This window comes from Podarcis gaigeae (assembly GCF_964106915.1).
Source record: "Podarcis gaigeae genome assembly, chromosome: 3".
Lineage (NCBI taxonomy): Eukaryota > Metazoa > Chordata > Lepidosauria > Squamata > Lacertidae > Podarcis > Podarcis gaigeae.
Window position 1 is genome coordinate 78,142,869 of NC_139680.1, and position 25,669 is coordinate 78,168,537.

Consider the following 25,669-nt stretch of genomic DNA (forward strand, 5'->3'; position numbering starts at 1 on the left):
CCTTCTCCCCACAAAAATAATAATAATAAAGCTTAAAGGTGAGGCTATGGAGATTTTGAATATATTCAGATAGCTTTGGTTTTTCAAAAACTGGTTCTATATTATCCGTTTTTGTCCTTTCTGAAACAAAATGTGTTCTACAGGAAATTAATAAATGGACTAAAAATGAAAAAAAAAATCCAATAATGAGTAAGAGAGGGCAGGTGTGTTTGCCATGGCATCAGCTAATGACTGACGATTACTAGTCATGATGGCTGTGTTCTGCCTACACAGGTGGAGGCAGCAATGTTCCTGAATATCATCATCATCATCAAACCTTTTATTGGCATCACATACAAACATCAAAAACAAATCAGTACAGAATTACCACTTCCCCAGAGGCACAAAACATTTACTAAAAGAAAGGAGGTCTTCAACGCCAAAATTATAGCTCAATTGCTCTATGGTATTCCGGTCTGGCTGCCAGGGTTTACCCAGTTGGTAGAACAAGTCCAGGCAGCTTTCCTCTTCAAGATTTTTGCTGTCGCACACTGTGTACCCTATGCAGCCTTGTGTCTAGAGGAAGGTCAACACAAGATAGAGAGTATCGCCTGGGCAAGATTTCTTCTGTGCTGGTTAAACATCTGCCTTACATCTGATAAAGATCCTCTCCCCAGTGAAGTTTTGTTAGACCCCTTTCTTTCCTCAGGGCTGCAGCAGTTTAACAAGAAGGTGCAGCAACTCGGGCTGTCAGTGGAACTTTTGCGATCGATGTCCCTACCATCTGCCAAGGCTATAATAAAAACTAGGTTGCATGATATTGAATGCCAAGAACTAACAGTAGCAGCAGAGAAAACATGTTCCCCTCTTTATTTTCAGCTTTCTTGGGCACATGAAACTAACCACAATTACCTTGAATTTCTGCTTAACCCTCAAGAAAGAAGGGCATTATCGCTGGCCAGGTTTAATTCAAATCCATCAAACCTCCTTTGGGGAAAGTTCTCAGGCAGGGTGGAAGGAGAAAGAACTTGCCCACGTGAAGACCACCTGGTGGAAACCCACAAGACTCCCAGCACATAAACCGCTTGCCAATCAACTCAAGCCTGTCTTCCTTTTTTGTTGCCAGATAACTACAATTGCCAGAGTGGTTGAACAATCAAACCCTTTCCCCAGGGAACTCAAGTCTGGGAATTGGGGAACTGGGGTCTCCTAACACCTCTCAACACCCTTAAGAGTGACAGTGGCCAGTGATTTCTGAACCGGGGCTGCAGAAGCCATGCAAATGGCTGTCAGGCTGTCAGAATTGAAAACTGTGGTCCTCTAAGAATATTGCCAAGGATCATTACTGGCTGGTAAACCCCACACACTAGCATTCCTTCAGACAGCAGAATACTGTTCCTATATAACCACAAGCACACTGTATCAGCTGGGAAAATCTGTATGTATTAAATGCTCTACTAGACAATTTATGATAGGATATTTTCTACTCATTGGGAGGAATTCAATGTCCTGCTCTTCTGATCGTTCCATCAGTGCAAGCATTTCTGCTCACCAAATAGAACAACCACTCCTCTCGTCCCCCTGCACGCTGTTCCGGGGTTTTTGCTGATCCTCCACAATGGATTTGGGGGAGGGCAAGCCCCATTGGACTAGTGGGAGCATTGGATTCTGCTAGGAGAGCAGGTGGGCATGGCTGGCGCCCCCCAGGGGTGTGGTGCACCCCCTGGGGGCATGGCACGCCGCGCGTGGCACGCTGCCCGTGAGGGCATGGCACACATTCTGGGAGTGTAGTGTGCTGCCTGTGGGGGCGTGGTGCCCAGCACGCGGGAGGGGTGCAGCATGTGTCGGGGGGCACCGTGATGGCACCCTACTGGAATAGTGGTGCCGGGGACGGTCTGCTCCCTCCACACTCCCGTTCCTCCACCAGTGTTAGGAGTTCGTTGAATCTGGGCCTTATGCTATAATCTTTACAAATAAATATGTTTCTGTGTTGCAGAAACTTTGTATAGTAAGTATAGTAACTCTGAACCACAGTTTGTTCTGTACCAAGTAAATCTCCACTTTGTGTTGGGACCATGTTTATTTCTAACATGACATGACACATGATTTTCCCCATGTATAGAATTGCTTGACCTCCAACACAAAGGTCTACCTCCCTTTTGGAATATTACTTGTTTCTATTTATGTCTTTGAATTGATGTTCAGATTTCAGCACTATGGATATTCTTAAAAAAAAACGGGTTCAGGGTTGTGAAATCTGTAAATATTTAAGGTAAAATTAAAAGCAGACCAGTTTAAGAACAAGCCAATTTTTTCTTCTTCAATTCACTTTGATTGTGAAAATGTTTACACAGTTCTTTGACCTGAAATATGAGAAATGCAGAGTGTTGGCTGCAATCTTCAAACGTGACGTCATTAGAAGATTGATTGTATAAAGGATTGTATAAAGGAAGAATTTCATTTCCTCAAGACATCTCTGATTTAAAACCAATGCAAACATAGTATCATTTGCTAATTTTTGCATTAGTCGAAACTAGCTCAGGCTATCTACTTCCAAAAGGACTGTTTTGTGTACTGCTGCTGTGTTGGTCAGAAAGCAATCTTCTGCAAATCAGAAACTAAAATGGCCCATCCCAGGGAAAATATCCTGAAGGGCAAGGATGGGCAACCTGCATGCCCTACATGCAGCTCCAAGCCTGATTTCAAAAGCCCTCTGCAATTGAACTGCTAAAACATCTGGCTAGAGTGACCTGCCTCTCCCCTGGAAGCCAGCTAGGTGCCGGTGAAGAGAAAGAAATACACAAAAGGAAGGTGGCAGAGATAGAAGTTGGCAGGAAGTGACAGAACAGACCTGATTCCACCCAGGGAACATAATATGCAGGGCAGCCTTCAGCGGCCCAACTACAGCCCTATCTGGACAGGGATAACATGACTACAGTAATCTATGCTCTGGTAAATTCAAGGCTGGACAGTTGCAATGTGCTTTCCATGGAGCTGCCTTTGAAAATGGTTCAGAAGCTTCAATTAGTGCAGAATGTGCCTGCCTTTTGACAGGTTCCAGGCAAACAGATCAGACGAAACCAATTTCGTTACAACTATACTGGCTGCCTGTATGTGTCTGAGCCCAATGCAAAGTTCTGGTTTGGGCTGATAAAGCTGTCTACAGCTCAGGAACCCAATATCTTCTGGAATGCCTCTCCCAGGGTGAAACTGCTGGATCCTTAGATCTTCTCCAGACGCCCCACCCTCTGTGGGCAGCTCAGAGGGTGCTGACAGGAGAAGGGCCTTTTGAGTTGTGGCTCCGCATTTGTGAAATGCTTTTCCCAGCAGGGTTCACCTGGTGCCTCTATGGACATCTTTTCGGCACCAGCGAAAGGCTTACCTTTTTCTTCAGGCCTTTTGCTAGACAAATCTTGCTGCTAAAGTTTCGCTGTAGCTGTTATGGGGATTGTTTTCGTTTTATGGTATAATGCTTTGGTTCTTAAAACTTTTTTTCTCTGGGCCACACTTTAAGAATAAACATTTGCTGACTCCACACTGAATTTTTTATTGATAAGAAATACATTGGAAAACAAAAAGAAACAACCCCTAGCAGTGCTCGATTTCTAACATAGAACACAGCTACTTTATAATATGATTGTGTGACATCCAGAAAGTATAAATCAATGTAGCTCCAAAAGAACATGAATCTTTCCCAAAATATAATATAAACGAGCCTCTTACATATGTACCTTAAGTATGTATACAAACTCAATGAGAGGCGTGAGCTTGCTTTTGCTGAGTGATCTCATGTATAGTAGGTCTAATTTGAGACAAACAAACTCTCATCTCCTCATCCAACACAAAGAAGCCTTAATCTTGTCTGATCTTTCATATTTGTCAGAGGTGATAATCCCTGCTCACAACAATACGTCGTGGAGAACTGTAGAAGGATAGCCTCTTGCAGAAAGGTATGGATACTGTTTGTATATACAAACAATTACGTTGATACTATACTACCCTGAAATCTTTAAATGATTTAAGAATAAGAATAATTGTTTTTTAAACCAATATAATAACCATTAAACTTGCCATCCTGTCCTATCACTCCTCTTAGGTGTGGCACACCCTTTGAGAATCACTGATATAATGCATTAATGGTTTTAAACAAATTGAAATAATAGCAGCAGTAGTAATAAACAGCAATAGTACTGAGAATGTACTTGCAAAGCAGCTAGATGGCAACTAGTCACACACTACAAAAATGCCTTTAAGAGGACTGAGAACTGGAGCCATGCCTTAGAAAAGCTTCTTGTTTCAGAGGGATGACTTTTTATGCAAAGAAGAACAAAAGTGACCATGGGCAATTGTCTTATTAAGATACAGGGTTGATCTTACTAAGCCTTTGAGAGAGCTTAGCCTATTCCACTTAGAAGGAAAGAGACTAACACAGAGGAGAGCTCCTATATTTGTTTGCATGGCATGCGCCTCTCAGTCGAACGTGTCAGCTGATGCCACTGAAGAGGGTGTGCCTCAGAGGGTGGCAAGCAATATGCACATTCCATCTCTCTCTCTCTCTCTGGAATTAATATGTGTAGTGGCTGATCCCCAAATGCCAGTCACTACTGCAAGTTATTGTATTCAAGTAGGTGGTATGCAACTGCAAACCAAGGCTCCTGAAGTGTAGGTGGGTTCCCACGAGGCAAGACATAGTGATAACAGCAAGAACCTTTATTGAATTAACAGAACTAGACAACAGGGGCAAAGCAACTGCTTATATACATTTCTGAAGGTCTGAGCCACTCCCACTCCCAACATGATTGGCTGTCTAAACTTCCAAGCTGCAAATCATAACTCAGAGTTTAAGGGCCAATGGCAGAGGCCCAAATCCTGAAATGTTCTGTGATTGGATATCATGTAACGAATCAGAACACAGAGGCTCAGAATTCTTAGTCCAGACTCAAGCTCAAGCAAACATAGATCACTTAATACATAACAGCCCCACCCAAGCATATTTTCTTACATAGAAGAGGGAAATGGCTCTTGAACCCACTACTATTCACCCCAGATGCTGCCACACCCCGACTGCATGGGAGCCAGAGATACAGTCCTCCTGTAATACAAAGATGCTAGCTATACGATTATAGCTGCTGCTGCATAGCTTCCCCATCGTGTGTTTTTTTCATGTGGCCGTTCATTTTTAATGGCACAGAAAAGTGAAAGAACAGAAGGGGAAGGGGATGCACAAATTTAAAGATGTTCCCTTTCACCTAAAGACATATTCTTTCAATGAAACATTAGGCCCCAAGCCTGATTGAGGGTAAAACAACCCAATGCTGCCATCTGCCGGATTGGCCTGCTTCTTACAGGTCCCTCTGGGAGCAGGATTTTTGCTCTCAAATCCTTTAATGGTCACAAAACTCAATGGAACTCATGCCAAAACAGAAGAAATATTTCAGAGCACATTTCTTCCTGGTGCACACACACACACACACACACACACACACACAATTCTAATTTATCTTCTCAGAAAAGAAAATTAGTTTAAGTGTTTAGAACCTTTAAGATGTTTCTAAGATGTTATTGTTTTATTGCTTGTTGTTTGCTCTCCTGGGCTCGTTTGGGAGGAAGGGCAGAATATAAATGTAATAATAAACAATTAACACAACCTAGGGTAGTGAAGTATAGGAACCCTGTCCCCCTTTTATGTAGCCACTCTAACAGGGCTAGTCATTCCACAGAAATTACATACATAATGTGGTTAATGCAGTTCAGTGGTTTCCCAAGTACCCTCCCCGGCCCCAACCATTTGAAAATTGCTGGGGGTCTTTGTGGACCACTCAATTATTTTTCTGTCTGTTGTAGCAATTGTGATGAGCTGTGCTAGACACTGTTTGATTGCTATAGAATTCAGATTGCAATACTAAAGATACAATATAAGAAATAAAAGAAGCAATAAAAATCCCCTTAAAACACAGTATATGAACATACAGTGTGAAGTCTCTCGTCCACAGACATGCCATGGGCGACCTGAATGAAGCTTGCAGATCACTGTTGGTTTGTGGGCCACAGTTTGGAAATCCCATTGGACATGACATTGAGTTCTGGGGATTCAATCAGACATATGCAACTGATTCCCAGTTGTGTCCGGCCTTGTATCAGCTTGTTCTCTCTTTATCACAATGACACCCATACTCACTGCTCGGAACAGAGCCAAATTATTCACATAGTTTCAGGGCATGTACAGAGTTTGCAACTGAATCAAACTTCTTGATTACACTGGTAGCAAACAAAATGAAATATTGTACCTGGCGCTAAGAAGTTTATCACCAGTGTCAAATTTTCTCAGTGCATCTAGGAGCCAACAAATGTGGAAGGTTGTACAGTGGTACCTCGGGTTAAGTACTTAATTCGTTCCGGAGGTCCGTTCTTAACATGAAACTGTTCTTAACCTGAAGTACCACTTTAGCTAATGGGGCCTCCCGTTGCCGCCGTGCCACCGGAGCATGATTTCTGTTCTCATCCTGAAGCAAAGTTCTTTACCTGAAGCACTATTTCTGGGTTAGTGGAGTCTGTAACCTGAACCATATGTAACCCGAGGTACCACTGTATTATCTAAATCACTGGGTCAGGTACCATTTGAGAATTTGGCAGCTTTTTTCTTCAGATCCCAGTGAATGGCTCTGAGCCCTCTTTTCACTCTTCTCTTCTCCATCTTGTCCGTTTCCTTGTACTTGTCTGGTGACCCATATTCTCCTGCATCTTCCTTAAACACTTATAACCTCCCTACCACCAGTAAGTTAGGAGATGGCAGAATATCCGTTAATGGGGCTTTTGGCAACATCTCATATATTTCGAAGATAACTTTCAAGATTTCATAGTCAGACTCATTACAGCAGCTTTGCTCCAAGCTGTGAACATACTTTTGGGTCACAGCAGGACTGAATTGCCAGTCAGCAGGCAACCCTGAGGATGATATAGCTTCTGTAGCACAGTAGTCAAACAGTGAGCTTTCAGGATCTGTAGGGGAAGAAATTCTCTTTACAGATGATAGTGAAGAGGAACCCTGAGAGGGACTAAAGTGCTGTCTTTGATTCAACGCACACATTGACTATTTGCTCCAAGTAGTTTGCTTCCCACTCCCCACAAAGAACTTCAATTGTAATCTTGAATTTGCAACTATTGTGATTCTACAAAGATGGCATCAGTGGCTGGTTGAGGGAGGGGGAAATCCGTCTATAGACTGTACCTTTCATTGTAGCTATATCCAAAGCTGAAGGGCAGAGGTCCAATGAACTGCTTTTGCACAAGGAGCCCTATTATATCCTCTGCTAAAGAGTCGCTTTCATTTAAACCTTTTTTGTTATTTATCTCCAGTATTTTTTGATAACAGCACCATTTCACTTAGTGGGGCTTCCTCTTGAGTAGGCATGTATAGTGTTGGGCTGAAAGTTAAGTAAAGGGAGGGAATCTGAAGAAGAGTCTTCAGGCGGTGCTTCCAAGGCCCCATGTGTCAGGGCTTTGCCACACCACCTCTGCACGGCCTCCACCATCAGCAAAGAAATGGCACTGGCATCTGCACCAATTTCCAGTGAGATGTCACAGGATCTCACCAAAATCTCACGAGATCTCATTTCTCCACCAAGGTGGCTGCTTCACTCCACGTCATGGAGCAGTGTTTGATGTTTAATTTAATGTCTGATGTTTTATCATGTTTTTAATATTCTGTTGGGAGCCACTCAGAGTGGCTGGTATAAATAATAATGATGATGATGATGATGATGATGTAGCATCAACTGTGCACTTGCTGCCTTCTATACAAGGCCACAGTCAGTTTTGTCTCCCTGATGCCTGAGCATGTGATATGCATGTCCTCAAACATGTGGTTTTCAAACTTACATGTTATAGTCCCATTGTGCAGTAGTCCTGTGCTATCTTACAAACGACTTGAAAAAGACAAGCATCAAATGAGGAGCTGGGTCATGGTAGCTTGATTTTTAGCTTGCTAGATTCTTACTAGCATTAAACATTTTTCTGCAGTGGTACAAAACCTTTCAATGTGACCCTGCGCTTAACCCCCCAAACATCCAATCAGCCCATCTATTTGTTTGCTAGTATTTTCCTTTAGAACTTAGATTACTCTGATCTTTGGAACATCTGGAAATTGTCACATACGATTGTTGACTACAACCTCTGAAGTTTATCCAGCAGGATTTAAGAGAAACATCCCACTTATAAGTCCATTTGGGAGAAATTAACAAAAAAAGACGCCATCCACAAGATGAGGAAGGGACACGCAAAAATATCACTCCTCCCAGCCCTTAGGTAACAAGGCCAGCTAGGGCCTGGTGCTTTATTGCGGGTGTATTTTGCAACATGTTCTTGACACAAGAAAAGTGCATTAGTGGTAGATTTAGTACCACATTACTGCTTTCCAGAGGTTGAAGAACATTGCCCATAGCAACTACTTGGGGGTCTGGTGGAGTTGGGCCAGCCCTGCTTTTATCAATGGCTGAGTAATACTTGTCACTGAAATGTTTATAATAAAATGCAGGGGGTATCACCTTTCTGAAGCAAACAAAACAAGTCAGTGTGATCTTGATGTTAACTGCTTTTGAATGGCTCAGTTTTATTAACTGCTGGGCAAAGGCTGTTCTTCTCAGATCTGGTACCGGAATCCTGTCACTATGTTTTTTAAATCAATGTTATTAATCCCCCCCCCCCATTCCCCCAGATAGAGTACATTTGCCTTTAAAAGCTTCATTAAGAGGCATACAGAAACAGGTGCCAGTTTTCCCCATCGTTGCTTCAAGTAAACCAATAAAATGTTTATACTGTTTTTTCTGCCTGCTGCACAGTTTCATAACTGCTCTTTGCCTTTCCTGTCTAGTGCAGTTTAGCTGTGGGTTTAGACGATGTGCACATCTCCAAACAGAAAGGAAGTAAAAACCATGTTGCTGCCCCTGCTAGTCCGATGAACTTAAACTTACCAGATGGAAGAGATTCTGCATATTTTAATGAAAGATAAAACAACAATATAAACATACACAAATTTACAGAGAAAGGATCAGCTTTAATACATTTGGAGTAAAAGGTGTTCTTTTTGTCTTAAAATATGGTATAAAAATAAATGCAAGAAACATTAACATAGAATATACAGACAACAGACAAAGACACAGACTTTCGTTCTCGATGTGACTACATCGGTGAGATGGAACCTTCTGTGCTAATTTATTGTGCAATAGCCGTGATGTCATAGTAGGTATATTTATGAATATATTCATTTTTTATTTTTAGGGTTTTTTTACATTTCTTCCAGTTTGCGACTGACAGTATTGTGAATAAACTCTGCCTAACAGAAGCTTTTTTCACTGTACTTCAGCTTGCAGGAAACAAAAAGACACAGATCCAGCTTGATATGAAGGCGAAAGTGAGCAGAGAGTTTTTCAAAATGGAGGCATCGAAAGGTTAGCGAGTCCCTTGGAGTCTGTAATGCCTTGATATACACAAAAGAAAACGAGTCATGTCCTTTGCTCATGCAACATCTTGTTCTACTGTCCTCTGTCTTCAGGCAATTAGTGAGCTACAAAGTATGTATAATGATTGAGTCTGCTTCCATGCTATAAGGTGATCCTTTTAGTAGGACTGCACTAGACTGGTTAATCTCTTTGATGTGAGCGATTTCCCCTGAGGATAAGATAAAAAAACAGACAAACAAAAGAAAACAGAAAATAGAGGCATGATCACTGCAAACCCAGTTCATCGCGAAGCACCTACCTTGCTGTAGGTAACATCAATACATTTTACACAGGAACCCTGTATGGGCTGTTTCACAACAAATGGTTAAACATTTGATGATTGCTGATATCAAGTGATGACATGCATGTCTGAATTGGCCATCACAGATAAAGGTCATCGATGCAACTTCCTTATCACCTTAGATGCAAGCCTTCCATTGAATTGGTTCAGCTGCCAAATCACCAAGTGTACCATAATCAATTGCAGGGAACTCAAGTGACATATACGGATGTCTGGATCTGTACCTGAACACTCTGAATAAATCTAAGTCTAGTGCTAAAAGCAGCTTGGTTTTCCATTTAGCATGCCACACGTTGTACCCATTTGTAGCTATCCAATTGAAATTTATCCAATTGACTTCATTAGCTATCAGCAAGCAAACAAAAGACTTCAGAGGCTGGACTTCTTGAGAGAAGATGGTTTTCACAGCCCTGACATCATGCTTTTCAGTCTTCACTCTGTCTGTATTCACTTGATACCATAAAAACTACCTAACATTTTCCCTGCAGTGTGTTCGGCAATATAAGTTAAAGATTTGAAGCCACAGAGTGAATTGTTGAAACAAATCAAGTTACTCTTTGATTTACTGCTGCCACCAGGGCCATCATTAACATATGCACCGCCGGGGTGCAAAGATCCGCCCAGCACCCCCAAATTTAGTTTAGCCCCCAAATTAACTTTTATTATGCCTTATGTCACTATTATCATTTGATAAATAGCACCCACGCCTGAGCAGCTCCAAAAGGTGTTTTTTGTGTGGTTGTTTTTTTTTTTGTTTGTTTGTTTAAAACCAGCTTTTCTAAAGACAACAAAGAACACATTGGGAGTCGGTGTAAAAACCCCACGCATGTGCTTAAGGTCATAGGGTGGTGTCTGAAAGATGAGACGGGCGTGCATTGTGCGCATGGGTGGGAGAGCCATCTCGGGCATCCTTTCAGTGTGGGACCAACCTTATTTCTAGAGGAGCTGGGAGGGCCCTTGCGAGCGTGCATATATGAGTTCTTCTTGGGTAGCTTCCGGAGCCTGCACAAGCTCCCGTCACTAGATAGGCACGTTCTCTTTCTGTCTGTCTCTCCCTCTTTCCTGTCATTCCCCCTCCTGGCAGGCAGGTGGCACAAGATCAGTTATGTCAAAGGTGCCACTGACCCCGCAGCCGCATAGCAGCTCAATACTATACACTTATGTGGCTTCAGCAGTGGGTGCCTGGCGCCCTCTAGAATTTGGCGCCCGGGTGCCCTGCACCCCTTACACCCCTGGGTAAAGACGTCCCTGGCTGCCACAAACTGCTTCTCAAGATTATGACAAATTGCACTGGCCAGATGTCTCAACAAACACCCCCCTATTTCAGTCTGATTATTTAGATAACGGGCACAGACTGAACAAAGGTATTGTTTATTGAGTAATGGCTGGTGGCCATGGCATGGCTACAGAGAGGTAGTCACCCCCGCAACCTTACCTTTCAGCACTAGGAGGTGGTGGCAGAGGCAGGGTGCTGCAGCCAGTACACAGTTGCTGAGTGGATGGGTGACCCAGTGCAGACACAGGCTGCTGGCATTTAGCAACTGGGTGCCTCCATGCTGCTGGGTTCAAAACATACACACTCCTCTCCATGTTGTCTCCTGGTGGACACCCTCTGCACCCACTATTGTCATGCCACAGCAGCTTACAGCATCATCTAGCAAGAAGGATGCTGCTGTGATTGAATATTTGGAGTTGTCATGGAAGGCAACTGGTTCAGGGTGCGGAAGGCCAGAGGTGAGACACTGTTTTAAGGCCTTGCCCAACAAGGCCTGTTCTATTCTGCAAGCATGCCTCATAAAAGGCAGGAGTGTGGCTGAAGGTACCTTGGGTTAGAGAGAAAAGGCCACATTTTGTTTGTTGTTTAAAGGCCACAATCTCTTTATTGACATCCTGCGGCATAGTTGCTGATAGCAGTGGGGTTAAGTAGCATCTTTTGAGGCACCTAATCATAAGCCTGCATTTTTATCAAAGCTTATATATTGCAATCAAGGCTTGTATTTAAAAATGAGCTTAAAAAAAGGATTTTCAAATGTTTCATGCCAGGCAGAAAGAACCTTGGCAAGAGGTTTTTCTCCTAAGACAAGGGGGGCCCCATTGATTTATAGTAGAAAAACAATTCTCAAAGTCATAAAAAGGGAGAATTACATATGCTGCCCCAAGGCTGAAAAAACACAATTAGGAATGGGCAAATAGTAAAATGATACCATGTGCCTCCCAGTAAAATGAGCCAGATCTTCTTTCCAAGGTTGAAAGGCCAAGAGCAGTGAAAAAGGCAACTGGCTTGGCTAGAAGAAAAGAGAGCATTTTTGGGAAATTTTAAAAGCTGTTTCTTTCTTAAACTGAGAGAGAGTTAAAAAAGGCAATAAATGTTGGGAAGAGCTAATGGGAGAAGCATCTAGCTGGCTGGGAAAGGAGGGGGAAAGGGGGGAGGTGTACACTGAAGAGGTTTATTTTAAAAGCTGTGTTTTTTTACTGAGTTCCTTCCTTTTTACTTTGAGAAGCCTTATTCTTTTAAAAGGCTACCTATGATAAATGAATGAAATATATTAGCTTAAATATATTGGCTTAAATGTAATTATGCAAAGGATTTAAGGAATGCTAGATTCTTATTTCATATGGTTGTAAGAGTTGTATTTATCCTGAAATTAAGTCAGCCACCAGCCTAGCCCCCCTGCCAGACAGAAGACGCCATCCAAGCACTCTTGATATATGGTTGTCAGGCATTTGTTTAGAAACTTTCAAATGAAGGAAATCTTTCAATATTGATGTGAAACTCAAGATCCTTGACATCTGTTGAACATAAAAATGTAAGATTAAACATTTGTTTTAGAAGGCAATAGGACAAGGAGGGCAAGAGGTGAGCTGGTAATTAAGATTCCATGTAAGATATATTATTACTTATTTGTCACATATATAGCTCTTTGTCTCCCTTATAAGGACAGGAGGATATGGGTGTATCTTTTGTGATTGGTTCTAGCAAACAGCCAATAGGAATATTCAACCAGGCTGATTGGACAGAGGCAGCCACAGGAGGAGCAAAGGGGGCTGGATTAAGGGAATATAAGTGCTGGCCAGGATGGCAAGAGGGCAGGCCAGAGCTTGGTAACCATATACCACTGAGCCTCTCATTTATTTGTCTGACAAATAAATTATTATTTTAATTTCTCTATTGCTGCGTTGAATATTTCATTCCAGCTAAGCGTTAACCACAAGCAGGGTGCTACATTTTATGGTCCCACTGTGACTCGGATAAGTGGTCTGCTGGAACGCAGCCCCTTCGCCCTACTGGGCAGGGTACAAGAGAGAGGACAACTGCCTACCCAAAGCGCGCACTGGTAAATTTTTCCAGGGGGAACGCAGAAGACTCGTCTGTCTGATACCCTGCTCATTGGCGGCGACGGACCGGGGGAAACAGGGAACCAACCAAGGGTAAGTGCACAAAGGGATTTTTGGCCCTCCAATTAATTAGGAGGAAGAGAAGTCTTGATCAAACTTCTGCGTCTCAGTAAGGGGAAACTGAGTACGCTAGGTGGTTGGGTACATCAGATGGTGATCTGGTGTAGGGAAAGGGAAGGATTGGGAGGTAGAGTGTGGTGAAGTATCTAGCGCATTGTATGTGTGAGAAAGTACAGAGCAATCTGTAGCTGACCTGAGTGTGGAGTGGGTAGTACTTCGGTTCCCAGTGAGGCGACTCCATCTGGGCAAGGAAACTCACGAAGTGTGTGTGCGAGTGACTGAGTGGATACTTCACAGGGCCATACAATGGGAGTTGGGGGTTCAAAGGGGGAAAATACACCTCTTGAGTGTATGTTAAATAATTTTAAGAAAGCCTTCTCAGGGGCATATGGAGTCAAAATGACGCCAGAGCGCTTGAGAACGTTATGTGAACTAGAATGGCCGAAACAAAATACTGAATGGCCATCTCAGGGAACTTTTGATATAAATTTAGTAAGCAAACTTTGGTCTAACATCGCCAAAGAAACTGGAGGGTGCCCAGAACAATTTCCATATATAGATTCCTGGCTGAGCACATTAAATAAAAATCCTCCATGGATAAGGGAATGCAAAGTCAAACGATGCAAATTATTGGCTGTAAAAGCTGAAGCTAGGAAAGGAATCTTGCCAAATAAACTCAAACCCATTTTTGAGGGACCAGAGGAAGAGGTGCTTCCACCTCCACCCTATGCTCCACATCGAAGGGAGCTTAATTCAAACACTCCACCAGTTGTAACCCCAAGGCAAGAAAGTGGAATGAATAATGGGAGTGGAGTCACAGAGCTTGATTCCTTGATAGATTATGATAAATATCTTCAGGAGGCATTGGAGTCCTATAATAAAGCCCAAGCAGAAGTGGTTATTCCACCTGTGACTCCTAATAGACCTGCATCTACAGTCTCCTTTAGTGGAACAACTGATTGCCCACCCCAAACCCCTGTACATCCAAGTCCTAGAGAATTATTACAGAAGTTACAGGGAGACCTTAATCGGTCAGCAAGCAATACAGCCAGGCGTATAAAGCTGCTAAAAGAACGCCTTGGGACAAATACCATCCCCTATGATTTGAGGCCCCTAGAGCAAAGCGAAGAGAAAGATCACGTAGTAGCCCCTCTTAGAAGAGTATTTGATGCACTTGAGGAGCCTGCGCTGGTTAATGGGCAACCCGGACCACGGCCACCTCGAACTTCGACCCTGCAATATATTCCATTCACAACTACAGATTTGATGAATTGGAAAACACACACCCCATCTTTTGCAGAAAAACCTCAGGCTATGATGGACTTGGTGACTTCAATAGTAAATACTCATAGCCCTACTTGGACAGATTGTCGCCAGCTCCTAAATACTCTTTTCACCACTGAGGAAAGGAGAGACATAATTGAAAAGGCACAGATATATTTGCGTGAGCAGGCCAGAGTGGGAAATATTTTTAATATTGACCGTCATCTCCAAGATAACTTTCCCTTGGAAGATCCTAATTGGGATCCAAACAATGGAATTCATCTGGCCAGACTTACCACCTACCGCCAGACACTTGTGCAAGGTATCCGCAGGGCATGCCAGAAGCCCACTAATATGTCTAAAGTCTCAGAAGTAGAACAGAAACCAAATGAGAGTCCAGGAGACTTTTTAGAGAGGCTGCAAGAAGCCTATCGTATATGGACTCCTTTTGACCCTGAAGCCCCTGAAAACAGCAGAATGATTACTGCTACATTTGTGGCCCAGTGCGCTTCTGACATTCGTAAGAAAATTCAGAAATCAGAAGGATGGGAAGGGATGCTGATGAGCCAAATTATGGCCATTGCACGCCGAGTTTATCGGAATAGGGATGAGGCTGAGAAGCAAGAGAAGAAGAAGTGGCAGAAGGAAAAGATGGTAATGCTAGCCACAGCAGTGAAGCAAGACCACCGCCCCTTAAATGGAGGGAGAGGGCGAGGAAGGAATCCACCACTGGGAAGGAATCAATGTGCAAATTGCAAGAAGGAGGGTCACTGGAAGCGGGAGTGTCCTGAACCCCTGAGGTTGGAAGAAGTACGCCCAGGCCCAGGCCCAGGCCCAGGCTCCGGCCCAAGAAACCAGGGACGGGGACGGGGAATGATCCGAAATGGAAGATATCAGAGACCAGGACAAGGACAGAGTAGAGACAATTTCATTGGACTGGCAGAAGAGGATTTTACTCAAGACTAGGAACGACTGGACTCCATAAAGTTAGGCTTCCAGGAGCCCACGGTCACGATTCAATTAGGGAGCCATTTAATAGACTTTATGATTGATACTGGGGCTGAATACTCAGTACTCCCAGAACTATTGCAGAAAAAGGCATCCAAAAGTGTAGTCATTAAAAGTGCCACTGGTCAGTCAGCTAAGAGGTCTTTCCTCCAACCTTTGGAATGCCAGATTGGGGGACATCGTTTAACCCATCAGTTTTTGTATATACCTGAGTGTCCAATACCTCTCTTAGGCAGAGATATGCTGTCCAAATTGCAGGCCCAAATCACCTTCACTCCTCGAGGTCCAGAAATGAAACTGCCATCAAAAGCAGCAGGAATAATTACCCTCTCAGTACCTAAGGAACAATCATGGCGCCTAATGTCAGCCTTGCAAGTCCAACCCACATTGGATACAGAATTAAACAAGCTCCTCCGAACTCTACAGGTGCCACCAGGAACCTATGGCTACCCCTGTATCTGTAAAGCAATATCCCTTACCCCGGCGAGCAGCAGAGGGCATCCAGAAACATTTGGACCGCCTATTAAAATATGGTCTGCTTAAGCCTTGCCAATCAGAATGGAACACACCCCTTTTGCCTGTTCGAAAACCTGGGACAGATGAATACAGGCCAGTGCAGGACTTGAGGCTCGTAAACCAGGCTATCGAGACCTTGCACCCAAATGTACCAAACCCATATACCTTGTTGAGTTTGATCCCACCAGAAGCAACATTTTTTACTGTATTGGACTTGAAAGATGCATTCTTCTGTTGCCGGCTGGCACCACAGAGCCAACCTATATTTGCCTTCCAGTGGGAAGACCCTTTGACAGGAACAAAAGGCCAGCTAACCTGGACAAGATTGCCCCAGGGCTTTAAAAATTCCCCAACTTTATTTGGCACTGCCTTGGCGAAGGATCTAACAAGTTACCCCTCAATACCGGGAGAAAAGGTGGTTCTGCAATATGTAGATGACCTTATATTAGCGGCAAAGGATTTTGATACCTGTAAAGAAGGGACAGAGGAACTGCTCCACTTGCTCTGGGAAGCTGGCTACCGAGTTTCCCAGAAAAAGGCACAGTTATGTTTAGAAAAGGTCAAATATTTGGGCTTTGACATCTCACACCAACAACGAGCATTGAGACCAGAGAGGAAAGAAGCTATTTGCCTTATCAAGGAACCTACCACAAGAAAACAACTTAGAGGATTCCTGGGAACAGCAGGGTTTTGTAGACTATGGATACCTGATTTCAGCAGTCTGGCCAAGCCCTTACATGAAAGCACTCGAGGTGCAGAAAAGGACCCATTCGTATGGGGACCTGAGCAGAAACAAGCCTTTTTAGTTATCAAACAACGACTTATGGAGGCCCCAGCCCTTGGATTGCCTAATTCGGAAAAACCCTTTCAGCTGTATGTACATGAACAGAATGGGATTGCAGCGGCAGTCCTGACCCAGAGATTAGGAAGTTGGAACCGTCCAGTAGCTTATTTGTCAAAACAATTGGACTCAGTAGCAAAAGGATGGCCTCCATGCCTAAGGGCAGTAGCGGCCACTGCAAGCCTTGTCAAAGAAGCTGATAAATTTACCTTCGGCCAGACGATGTATGTGAATGTACCTCATGCTGTTCTGACACTCATGGAATATAAGGGTAGTTATTGGCTAACGAACCCAAGGATGGCTAGATACCAAGGCCTATTGTGTGAAAATCCCAGGATTCATCTACGAGTAGTGAATATGCTCAATCCAGCGACTTTGCTGCCCCTACCAGAGGTAGATGATGAGGAATCACATGATTGTCTCCAAGTAATGGATGAAGTTTATTCCAGTAGACCTGATCTGAAAGATGAACCATTGAAAAATCCAGATGTTGTATATTATACGGATGGTAGCAGTTACCTTCATGAAGGTGCCAGACGAGCAGGATATGCTGTGGTCACCAATGAGGAAGTTGTGGAAGCTGAAGCTTTGCCTGCTGGCACATCAGCACAAAAGGCTGAACTTATAGGCTTAACTAGAGCTCTGCAATTGGCAGCTGGATGTAAGGCAAACATCTATACTGATTCTAAATATGCCTTCTTAACCCTGCATGCACATGGAGCTCTATGGAAAGAAAGAGGTCTAATAGGAGCCCACGGGAAGGCCTTGAAATATGGACCTGAAGTAGAAATCCTGTTAGAAGCAGTATGGGCTCCAGAACAGATTGCTGTAATGCACTGCAAAGGTCATGGACGAGGAAGGGATCCAATAACCAGAGGAAATCATGCTGCTGACAAAGCAGCCCGAGAGGCAGCCCAAAAGCCTGTGGGAGGATTTATAGCAGCCCTCATACCAGAGGTAGTTCCAGAAGATGTTAAACCTCACTATACCCCAGAAGAGAGGAAGTGGGCTGAACAGGAAGGAGCGGTTGTGAAGGACGGTTGGATGATCCTGCCGGACAATAGGATTTATGTACCTCATCATCTAGCAGGCACAATTGTAAGAAATTATCATGAATCTACTCACCTTGGCGGTACTGCAACCAGAGAGAGTCTCAGTCGGAAGTTGTATATTATTAATCTATCACAATTAGCAACTTGCATTTCACAGAAATGTGTTCTTTGTGCTAAAAACAATCCCAGGCAGGGACCGATACAACCTCCTGGAATCCAACATGTGGGATATGTCCCCATGGAAAGCCTAATTGTGGACTTCACAGAACTGGTCCCTTCTAAGGGATTCAAGTATCTCCTTGTGTTTGTAGATACTCTTACCGGATGGGTTGAAGCTTTTCCCACCCGAACTGAAAAGGCACGAGAGGTAACTAAGAGACTCCTCACTGAATTGATCCCAAGGTTTGGATTACCTAGATGCATTGGAAGTGATAATGGGCCAGCGTTCATTGATCAAGTAGTACAAGATGTATGTCGAGTCCTACAAGTAAAATGGAGACTGCATGCAGCATATAGGCCTCAGAGTTCAGGGAAAACTGAAAGAATGAATCGGACTCTGAAAACCCAATTGGCAAAATTAACCCAGGAAACGGGATTGGGATGGGTAGATGTGTTACCCATAACACTGTTTCGTGTTCGGTGTGCACCCACAAAAAGACTTAAGTTGTCACCTTTTGAGCTCCTGTATGGGAGACCGCCCTCCTTTGTTCAGGATATTCCAGCTGACCTTAAACAAATAGGAGATCATGTGACACAGGGACAAGTGCAATCTCTCTCCCGTGTTTTTGTTTCTCTTAACAGGTGGGCCCTCGAACGCACGCCGTGCAGCATTGCCGAGCCGATTCATCAGTTCCAGGCTGGCGATAGCGTATGGGTGAAAGAGTGGAAACGTGATCCACTTGCACCTAAATGGCGTGGACCTTACACCGTCTTGCTCTCTACTCCAACAGCGGTGAAGGTAGCTGAGGTGACCCCCTGGATTCATCACTCTCGTTTGAAGAAGTCCGAAGGCAGTTGGACGTGCAAAGGTGACCCCTCTAATCCTTTAAAACTAACTCTCTCCAAAAACCCCTGTATCTAGCCCTACCGGGAACGGGCTAGGTCACGGGCAACATTTGACGACCGGCCTGCTGCAGCCACAACCTGGAAGCTGGCTGACCTGCGCACGCCTGAAGCTTGAGGAGCGTCTGAACCAGCGACTGTGAACGGAAAGATTCTCTAATACAATTGATTGACTGCCCCCTTGTGGAACAATTATCAGAGATATTACTCATTGGGGATCCTCGGGATATATGTTTTGGTCTTGGTGGTACCCCATTTCTGTCACTGAGGGAATTATATTGGGGCTAATAATTATTTGCTATCACAATAAGGTAATCTTTTGTGGAAGGAATGCATATACTAGACATCAACATGATTTTATTATTAATCCTGATCCCTTGGGAAGGGGAAGGGTCCTTGAATCTGACCAAATTGGCTAAATATGGATTCAGCCATGACCACAATATGTGGGTAGGTTTAGCTGAAATGGTAGCCAATGTTGCAAATAGGACCAATTGCCTTGTTTGCTCTCTTGGGCCAGATGATTCAGAGGGAGGTATGCCCTTATTACCGATACCATTAGATGCCATTGGTATGGTAAGCGAAATGCCACACCAAACAGAAATACAGAATTTCCCCGGATGGAACTCAACTAAACCATTACGAGTTATACCTGTACAAGGGGAATTCTGTGTACATAAATCATCAGATGCAGCTGATTCTCCCATGATAGGCTCTTCTCATTGTCACTATACTTGGGATTATATTAAGAATAGTCATACCTGGGCACACGGTACTACCTATCGAACTCGGAATACCTTGCCCTGTGCACCTCCTTTTATTCACGCATGGAAAGTGGTGTGGAACATAACTGTGACAGAAAAAGGCAATCTAACATACTGCACTGTGAACTCTCTACCTCTTTTGGTATTTCGCCTTCTGTACTCCACGTACCAAAAACCTCAGACCCGATGGTTGTGGTGGATATGTGGAGAATGGGCATACAAAAAGCTCCCTTCCAAATGGAGTGGGACTTGTTTCTTGGGTTGGGTATTACCACCAATGTGGATTATGCCCACTAGTTCGGCCAGGCGAACACGAAGGAATGCTGATATTTCTCATATAGCAGGAGGAAGTACCCAAAGTTGGAGCGGTACTGATGATTGGCCACCAGAGCGCATTATAGCCTATTATGATCCTGCCTCCTGGAATCCTGGTGAGCTCATACAAGGGGCACGGGATCCTATTTATAATCTAAACAGAATAATTCGATTGCAAGCAGTAGTGGAACTTGTAACCAATGCAACGGCACAGAGTTTGAGACTTATTGCACAACAGTTGGATGAAAGTAGAGCCGCCATTTTGCAGCTGAAAATGGGAATGGATTATGTACTTGCCAGGCAGGGAGGCCTATGTGGAGTCTTGAACTTGACAGGGAATGCCTGTTGCTTTAACATTTCTGATAATGGTGAGGCAATCCGTGTGTTGGCCACAAAGATGGAGAATATAGCACATGTCCCAGTACAAACATGGGAAGGATGGGATATGGGATGGCTCACCAATTGGTTACCTAATGTCACAGGACTCAAAGGGATACTATTGTCTTGCTTATTTTTCTTGACAGTAGTGGTAATGGTTTTATGTATGATGCCATGTATCATTTCATGTTTTAGAAGTACAATTAGCAAGATGGTTTCAAATGAAACTCTACCTCATATCATGGCCCTATACAGAGCTTTACCTCAGGAATATGATGAAGGTCAAGCTATCAAGGACACTTGGGATGAAGGTCCTTGAGCTTGAAAGGGGGGAATGAGGCACCTAATCATAAGCCTGCATTTTTATCAAAGCTTATATATTGCAATCAAGGCTTGTATTTAAAAATGAGCTTAAAAAAAGGATTTTCAAATGTTTCATGCCAGGCAGAAAGAACCTTGGCAAGAGGTTTTTCTCCTAAGACAAGGGGGGCCCCATTGATTTATAGTAGAAAAACAATTCTCAAAGTCATAAAAAGGGAGAATTACATATGCTGCCCCAAGGCTGAAAAAACACAATTAGGAATGGGCAAATAGTAAAATGATACCATGTGCCTCCCAGTAAAATGAGCCAGATCTTCTTTCCAAGGTTGAAAGGCCAAGAGCAGTGAAAAAGGCAACTGGCTTGGCTAGAAGAAAAGAGAGCATTTTTGGGAAATTTTAAAAGCTGTTTCTTTCTTAAACTGAGAGAGAGTTAAAAAAGGCAATAAATGTTGGGAAGAGCTAATGGGAGAAGCATCTAGCTGGCTGGGAAAGGAGGGGGAAAGGGGGGAGGTGTACACTGAAGAGGTTTATTTTAAAAGCTGTGTTTTTTTACTGAGTTCCTTCCTTTTTACTTTGAGAAGCCTTATTCTTTTAAAAGGCTACCTATGATAAATGAATGAAATATATTAGCTTAAATATATTGGCTTAAATGTAATTATGCAAAGGATTTAAGGAATGCTAGATTCTTATTTCATATGGTTGTAAGAGTTGTATTTATCCTGAAATTAAGTCAGCCACCAGCCTAGCCCCCCTGCCAGACAGAAGACGCCATCCAAGCACTCTTGATATATGGTTGTCAGGCATTTGTTTAGAAACTTTCAAATGAAGGAAATCTTTCAATATTGATGTGAAACTCAAGATCCTTGACATCTGTTGAACATAAAAATGTAAGATTAAACATTTGTTTTAGAAGGCAATAGGACAAGGAGGGCAAGAGGTGAGCTGGTAATTAAGATTCCATGTAAGATATATTATTACTTATTTGTCACATATATAGCTCTTTGTCTCCCTTATAAGGACAGGAGGATATGGGTGTATCTTTTGTGATTGGTTCTAGCAAACAGCCAATAGGAATATTCAACCAGGCTGATTGGACAGAGGCAGCCACAGGAGGAGCAAAGGGGGCTGGATTAAGGGAATATAAGTGCTGGCCAGGATGGCAAGAGGGCAGGCCAGAGCTTGGTAACCATATACCACTGAGCCTCTCATTTATTTGTCTGACAAATAAATTATTATTTTAATTTCTCTATTGCTGCGTTGAATATTTCATTCCAGCTAAGCGTTAACCACAAGCAGGGTGCTACACTTTCTCGTATACCTCAGTACAGTTTCACTCACCACTTTTCATAATGACTCACTGGAATTCAGTAAAGGAGATAAAAGCTAGCATATACTGAAGGAAAATGTGCTGAAAGTTGTGACCTTGAATATGTCACATATGAACTGGAACAGTTGTTACCAAGTTTATTCCTCCATAGCATCAGTACCATGAAAATATAATAAAAATAAAAATTATTTATTATTGATACCCCGCCCATCTGGCTGGGTTTTCCCAGCCACTCTGAGCAGCTCCCAACAGAATATTAAAAACACGATAAAACATCAAACATTAAAAACTTCCCTAAACAGGGTTGCCTTCAGATGTCTTCTAAAAGTCACAGATAGGTAGCCGTGTTGGTCTGCCATAGTCAAAACAAAAAAAAAATTCCTTCCAGTAGCACCTTAAAGACCAACTAAGTCAGTTCTTGGTATGAGCTTTCGTGTGCATGCACACGAAAGCTCATACCAAGAACTGACTTAGTTGGTCTTTAAGGTGCTACTGGAAGGAATTTTTTTTTGTTCTAAAAGTCAGACAGTTGTTTATTTCCTTGACATCTGATGGGAGGACATTCCACAGGGTGGGCGCCACTACCGAGAAGCCACTCTGCCCTCTGTAAATTTATATGTGTGTGTAATTTACATTTGGTTATTTGCAATATGTCTGACAAACCTGCTGTGCTGTGCTGATGCAATTTCCCCAACTCACTCTCATGCCAGGGTGGACAGCCAAACCCTGGCCAACCCAAGATTTACTTAGGCTCTGGATACCAGACCCCCAAGGCCTGAACTGCTCCAGCCAGACTCAACAGGGTGACTGTGTATTTGGTGGACTTTGGGCCATACTTGTTTCTGGGGTAGCCAACACAATTGCCTTCCAGTTATTGCTGGACTCCCACCATCACTGGTTCTAGCTGGCTATAAAGTGAGACATCCCCTCTCTGTCTATATTCCGGGTGAGCCTACTGTTTAATTCCATTAGTTACATCCTCATAGTCATTGCAAGAAAGGAAATCTCCACAGCTCAGAGGTTCACTCTCTAATCCTACACCTTCTGGTCCTCCTATGTTTTGATTTTGATTGACTGATGTCATTGTAATTTATATGTTGTTTTAATCTGCTGTTCAGCACTTGGCTGACCTTTGGGCCAAGAAGTGGCATATGAATAAACCATAATAATATGATTCCATATTATAATTGATGATAATGCCGTATCCATCTCAGATTTTGTTCAACTGTTTACCTATAATTATAAAAGTGAGTTTCAATCACACATCTCAATTTATTATAATGCTGGCTTTATAGACCCTTTCCCCCCACCCCACCCCAGACGATACAGAATTCACAGAATAACATGCTGTGGGAAAACCACCATGCAAAAATAGGGGTTTTTGTTTCAAACTCCCCACTAATGATTTATTTTGGTGTGGCTGGCACAATACACAAAGACATCTTAGTGTGCAAGGCCCATTGAAATGAATAGGATCTGGAAGAGAGCATGAAAAATTCCAAATCCAGTTGAATTCTTAAACGTATACTGTACTCTGTTATTACTGTGTAGCATATATGTTTCCCCTAAATATCAATATCCAAACCTTCCCCACCCTCCAAATCTTTATTTTTAACTCACAAAAGCTATTCAGGATAATGTGGTCCATGAACTCCACTTGCTACATTGTCCTTATCATGACATTAAATCTACTTTAGGTTGTATTTTAAGCCTTGCTTATTTGGGAGTTATTAAAGATATTGATTGGAGCATGCTGCTGGTTGATCTCTTAGGAAGCAACTGAAAACAAAAACCATGATCTTTGCTGATGTTCAGTGCAAACGATCACTTCAGCACACATGGTTTCATCAACTGGCTGTCACAGCAAAAGCTACAATAATACGTTACGCTTATGCACACACACACACACTCACTCACACACATGAAATGCACATGATTCAGCAGACAGTATCAACAAACTGAAGTATAATTCAAGTTCTTCTACCTCTTTTCATAACAGGTTAGTGCTCGCCCTCAGTGTTGGTGTACAGTTTTTATGGCATGGGAAAATTGGGATGTTTCTGCCCTACAAAAATAAATGTGTTGAATGCTTTAGTTTGAACTTGCACAATGTCGAAAAATTGATCCAAAGTCATTGGCACATTTAAAAAAAACAACAACAACCCTCCAAAACAAACACAACATTTGGGGGTGGGAGTGGCTCGTGATTTAAAAAAAAAAGCAGAGTGAAATGTAATAAACCCAATTGCTTTAAAATTTAGCAACCTCTCTCTTTTTTAAAAGGAAATGAATGGGATTTTGTTTCCAGAAAAGCGGTGTGGGAATGTTGCCTGCTTAAGCTGCTCCTGCCATTTAAACCAGCCTTCCCCAATCTGGTGCCTTCTAGATGTTGCTGGATTACAACTCCCATAATCGCCAGTCTTTGGCCCCATGCTGGCTGTGGTTGATGGCAGCTGAAGTCCAACAACATCTAGAAGGAAGCAAGTTGCGGAAGGCAGACTTAAAACTATTCCAAATAATTTCGGCTGGGACTGTGTTTAAAGCAGTGCTTGGTGACATGAGCGGGTTGTCACCCAAATACCACCTGAGGAGAGTCTGTTAACCAGAAAGGCTTACAAGCTTATGAACTTACCACACTGCGTGTGAATTTCTCAAAAGATGTTCGGCGGTCCATTGTGTTTCCAAACTTAAAGTGAAAGAAAAGAAATAAAAAGGGGAAAGGAAACAAAAGAAGCCGAAAAGAACAGACCATGGGTGGGGGGTGGGGAGAAAGAAAGAATGGGCTGCTAAAACACAAAGCTCATGTACAAATCACAAAGCAAACGCAAATGTAGGAGAAGATGTAAAAGCGTGTAGAGAAATAAATAACAGGAAAGCTTTGTAATGTTTCACATGATCTGGGAAGGGCAATCTGGATGCAGAAGCAGGCTTACAGGACCAGACCCAGACGTTCCTTCGGAATGGGAACCCACACAAGCAACTGAGTGTGGCTTGGCTGCAGGGCGGGTGGGTATGGAAATCACACCCAGTACTCCCGCACGGTTTCTGAACCACCAAGCCGATGGATGGCCCGGTCAACTTTGCCAGTGCTGATCACCTGGGAGGTGACGCACAGGTGCATGCAATAATCTTGGGATCTGTGCCTTTGGTTAGAAATTTCTGGCAAGTGGATCAAACTGGCGTTTTATATATATTTATATATACACGCGTGCACACACATAAAATTAAAGCAAAACAACGAGATGCTGATTAAAGGACCAGACATTTACAGAAATGAGAAAACCACCCAAATCAGAGAATTTCTGACTTGTTTTACATCTTCGCTTATTTGATATACAAATAGCAACGTAACTGAAATGGGTGAGGAAAGGTCCTTTGGTTTTAGGCTGTTCTGTAGGCAGACTAAGTAAGAACTAAAGTACATGTAATGTTGTTCCATATATCTTGCTCTGAATAGCAGGGATGGCAGCCCCAATCAGTACTGGGACTGTGGTTCTGGTATAGCTCTTTACTCCCCACCATTATTCCGAGAAAAGTATCCCTGAAATGGCAATTAGCCCACTGAAGTTGAGAGGAACATTTATCCCAT

The 25,669-nt window shown here is 43.0% G+C and overlaps 1 protein-coding gene and 1 pseudogene across 6 annotated transcripts in view; both read right to left on the minus strand.

The window, feature by feature from the left end:
- Positions 1-8,944: 8,944 nt before the first annotated feature.
- LOC310841559 lies at positions 8,945-9,496 on the minus strand (annotated as a pseudogene). The gene has a single exon. The product of its transcript is annotated as an uncharacterized misc_RNA (transcript).
- RGS7 (regulator of G protein signaling 7) overlaps positions 8,958-25,669 on the minus strand; it is a 146,336-nt gene continuing 129,624 nt past the window's right edge. For 2 of the 5 annotated variants that reach the window (XM_083732547.1, XM_083732548.1), the window contains exons 17-19: positions 24,713-24,766; positions 24,065-24,145; positions 8,958-9,645 (exon numbers count right to left, since the gene is read on the minus strand). In XM_083732547.1, the coding sequence (XP_083588673.1) occupies positions 24,071-24,145; positions 24,713-24,766 (129 nt within the window). In that variant the 3' untranslated portion in view covers positions 8,958-9,645; positions 24,065-24,070. The remainder of the gene's footprint in view (positions 9,646-24,064; positions 24,146-24,712; positions 24,767-25,669) is intronic. The other 3 variants (XM_083732550.1, XM_083732549.1, XM_083732551.1) reach the window with 3 other exon arrangements.